General features: G+C 36.0%; 1 protein-coding gene across 1 annotated transcript; it reads right to left on the bottom strand.

The window, feature by feature from the left end:
• Window positions 1–454: 454 nt before the first annotated feature.
• LOC105315405 (uncharacterized) lies at window positions 455–2830 on the bottom strand (the record flags this gene model as incomplete). The annotated part of the gene is made up of 5 exons (XM_020006078.1): window positions 455–547; window positions 631–771; window positions 835–960; window positions 2384–2458; window positions 2718–2830. Coding segments are annotated over 5 exons (542 nt in total), but the record flags the coding sequence as incomplete, so codon positions are not given.
• Between the last annotated feature and the right edge of the window lie 1559 nt (window positions 2831–4389).

Here is a 4389-nt window from a genome sequence, read left to right as displayed (position 1 = left end):
CCAGCACTGTGTACTGCTCATGATCAGATGCATGGTATAGGTGTTCCCAGTACTGTGTACTTCTAATGCTCAGATGCATGGTATAGGTGTTCCCAGTACTGTGTACTGCTCATATTCAGATCACTTGAATAAAGGAATGAAGCTACTTCAAATCAGGATTGGTAGGACTAGGTGTGGTTATTGATGATGATCCATCCAATATTGTATCAACTTCAAGATCATCAATAGTTATATATTAGGATTGTTCCCAGTAAAATTGTAATGAGTAGATGAATCGTTAATATTGCTGTCGTTAACTATAACTTTATGATACTTTATACATTGTCAGTTTAGTTGATTAGAATGAACTAAAAATTACAAAAGAATATACACTATATACCCATGACATTATAATGAAAGACAGAGAGAGAGAATACAAGATAGACTTAATCATTTCACAATTGATGTCTTTGTGTTGGTTTCAAGGTTTTGGTTTTGGTGGTATTGGAGGAGGAATATCCAGACCACCTAACCTATCCATGATCAGCTCTTGAGTAGTGGACTTCCTCTGGAGGAGAGGGAGAGAGAGAGGGGAGGGGGAGAGAGATAAAGGGTGTGTCACTCCATACAGTATAATGTGTATTGGCTTAAATTTCCATTGACTGCTACATGGACTACTCTTTCCTCAGTGGGTGGTTTATTCTTTGGTGTTCTCGTACCAGCTGCTATTGATAGATCAGCATACAATACTTTATGAGGAGCAGCTGGAGAAGGAATGGGAGGAGGAACAGACTAGGAGGAGAGAGAGAGAGGATGTATAAGATACCATTACATGTACATGTACATTATCATTACTTTGTTGTTAACTGATGCATATACCACTGGTTGTTCTTGTGTTGGTGCTGCCTGTGGTCTCTTCCCTTTAGCAGCAATAGCCAGATCAGCATACACTGGCTTATGAGCTGATTCATCAACTAACACCTATTGAATATAACAACATGAACCTTAATTACTAATGTACATACCTTATGTACTAATATACCTTATACTAATGTACATACCTATACTAATGCATTTACATGTACTTGTGGTATGTGTGTATTAGTTACTATAAGGTGGTACATCAGATTACATAAGGATAAGTTCACCTCATTACATTAAAAGCTAAAAGGATGTACTCAATTCACCCATTACCCTCTTCCCTTCCTTTATATGATGTGTTTTACAAAAACTGTACATGTAGTTCATTAAACCCAATACATTATGTCAGAGGTGTCGCTGCCTAAGGGGCAGGTAGGGCAGTTGCCCCACCAATATTTTGAAGATCAGTAGCCATTTTTATTAAAATTAGTTATTAATTCAAGTTAATTCATTTAATAACTATCCAGGAAAGACTCAATCACTGCTTACTTCTTCACACACACCAACAACTGACTCATAATGTAGAAATACAGTCGGTAGTTTAGCAATTAATTGCTGGAAATGAACACCATTATGAATTTTGGGCGTCAAAAGTTAATCAATCAATCAATCAATTAATTGACCACACCCATCATGAATATTAATGAGATATGGCAAATTTTTTTGCGCGCTTTGCACGCAAAAAGCTTTCTTCTCCTCTATGGCCCTAGTGCCCTACCAATCTTTCAAGGCCAGCGACGCCCCTGTATGTACATGTAGTTCATTAAACCCAATACATTATGTACATGTAGTTCATTAAACCCAATACATTATGTCCATGTAGTTCATTAAACCCAATACATTATGTCCATGTAGTTCATTAAACCCAATACATTATGTACATGTAGTTCATTAAACCCAATACATTATGTACATGTAGTTCATTAAACCCAATACATTATGTCCATGTAGTTCATTAAACCCAATACATTATGTCCATGTAGTTCATTAAACCCAATACATTATGTACATGTAGTTCATTAAACCCAATACATTATGTACATGTAGTTCATTGAACCCAATACATTATGTACATTTAATGTATAGTTGCAGCAAAGATCAAAGGCCTAACAGTTGTGATAAAACCCAAAGAACACTCCCACCAATACCGCAGTGTGATATTATAAATAGCACACTCATTTAATTAATGTGCAGCAGTGTGATATCAGTGATAGCAGAGCATGTGCAATCTTTGCTGGAACTATACACTAAAACAATTAATACATGTGGCGTCGTGTGCTATCTGATTTATCCGCACTCGCTTCCGGTCTCATCGCTAAAATAGCGCACTCGGCCTTTGGCCTCATGCGCTATTTTTAGCGACTCAACCCGAAGCTTGTGCGGATAAATCAGATAGATCACGCCACCCCATGTATTAACTATTACGTAGTTCATTAAACCCAATACATTATGTCAAGAGTGGATTATGTACATGTATCCATACCTGGTTGTTGGTGTTTTTATTAATGGTTGAATATAGTCCAGTAGCACCAGTAGACAGAGCCTGTCGACCCTTATTCTATTAATAATACATTATATGATCCATTTTTAAAAGACTCTCTCATTAATGACTGACCTCTCCCTCTCTCTTCAATACAGAGTATTCCTGTACTCCCTCAGGATTATAGGCAGGAGGGACAGGAGGAGGAGTATCATCGTCTTGATTGAGTGTTGAATAAAGTGGACCAGCTCCTTGTTGTTAATTGTTGTTGTTGTTGTTGTTTATTTTTCTATTATACATTATTGTTATTGTATGTCTGGTATTTGGTTTATTATACCTCTCCCTCTCTCTTCAGTTCAGAGTATTCTTGTACTCCATTAGGATTATAGGCTGGTACTGGTGGGGGAGTATCATCATCATCATCACTGGCTCTAAGAACACTGTACTGACCTAGTGAATATTGTATGAATAATAGTAATATATACAATTACTGAGTCTATACTTAATACTGATCACTATAAAGCATGTGCTTAAGCACATTGCCTATCATGTCCTCTTGTCTATCATGTGCTAGTTCATTGTATCTTACAGTCAAACATATGATACCCTGTGTAGGCTGTTGTCAGCTTATTGTGTGTTACATGTATACACATATGGTTCATGTCATGACAGGTAGAGGAAGGTCAATGTTATTCTTGCTAATGTACACTAAATGATGACTGGATATAAGTATGTGCTAGGTATATAGTGTATGTGAATTGATTTAGTTATTACAGTAATGTGATGTGTGTAAGAATGTCATTGTGTAGTATATCAAACACCTTTCTTTAGTAACCTGTATGTACAACATGTACAGTTAAACTATGAACTGCTACTTAACATCAAGTCTAGAGTGCATGATTAACATGTATATGTACTTTTCAGTATACATGCTTTTTGTCTAAAACTTGGCTCTAAAATTACTCCCAATTTTTACTACATTTTTGATACATATGTCCTTATGCTCTGTAAACAATTTGAGCTTAATTCGACTCAAACTTTTTTGAGTTATGGCCATTTAAAAATGAACCAAATTGTACATAAAAATTCTTACCAGTAGGAGGAGGTGGTAGATAAGAAAGTGGTCCATCTCCTCCTTGTAGTGTCCTTACAGTAGAAGCAGCTCCTGGAGTACATTCAGTGGTAGGAGTATAGCATAAGTAGGATCAGTAGGTTGTAACTAATGAAAGAAACACAACAGCATATAATGACTGGGATCAGTCTACAGTAGTTATATAATGAATGGGATCATTTCAGTGTACAGTAGTTATAATTATAATGAATGATGGGGTCAGTACACAGTAGTTATATAATGAATGGGGTCAGTCTATAGTATAGTTATATAATGAAGGATTAGAACTGGAAGGAGTTCTATCCGTCTCTCATTAATAAACAAGGATCATTATTATTAATTTACTTCAATATTATTGTTTCTGTATGAACTACCAGTCATTGGACTCGCGTAGGCGGGTACTAAGCAGTTGGGGGGCGTTACTAGAATGCGGATCAGTGCGGATTGCTGCGGATCGTTCCGCACGCTGAACCAAGCACGTGAACGCGCGGAACGTGCACGGACGTCTGCCTAGAATGCGGATCAACTCCCAAGAATTCAGAATATGCACCATAACTTCCCGCGGATCAGTCCTCTTGTTCTTCTATTCCATTCAATCTTTATTTGTTGCAATGTTTAACTCTTTATAAAGTAAAAATAACTATTTTTAACTGTAATAATTTTAAACTTTGAATGTACGAGATTTCAGTGATGATATCAAAATAAAAAGCCTTCAGTCATTGGTCATAGAATAGATTATACTGCATCTAGATCTAGTTGCAATGAAATGAGTTACAATCTGCATTAAAAACAAACATATAGTTGTAAAATTTAAACAATAAAAGTCGCCTCATAAATAACAATTATTTTTATTGTGTAAAAATGATTATTATGATATTATCAAAAATATTCTATTGGC

This window comes from Amphimedon queenslandica, unplaced genomic scaffold (assembly GCF_000090795.2).
Source record: "Amphimedon queenslandica unplaced genomic scaffold, v1.1 AMPQUscaffold_10434, whole genome shotgun sequence".
Taxonomy (NCBI): domain Eukaryota; kingdom Metazoa; phylum Porifera; class Demospongiae; order Haplosclerida; family Niphatidae; genus Amphimedon; species Amphimedon queenslandica.
This window is presented reverse-complemented; position numbering and strand designations above follow the sequence as displayed.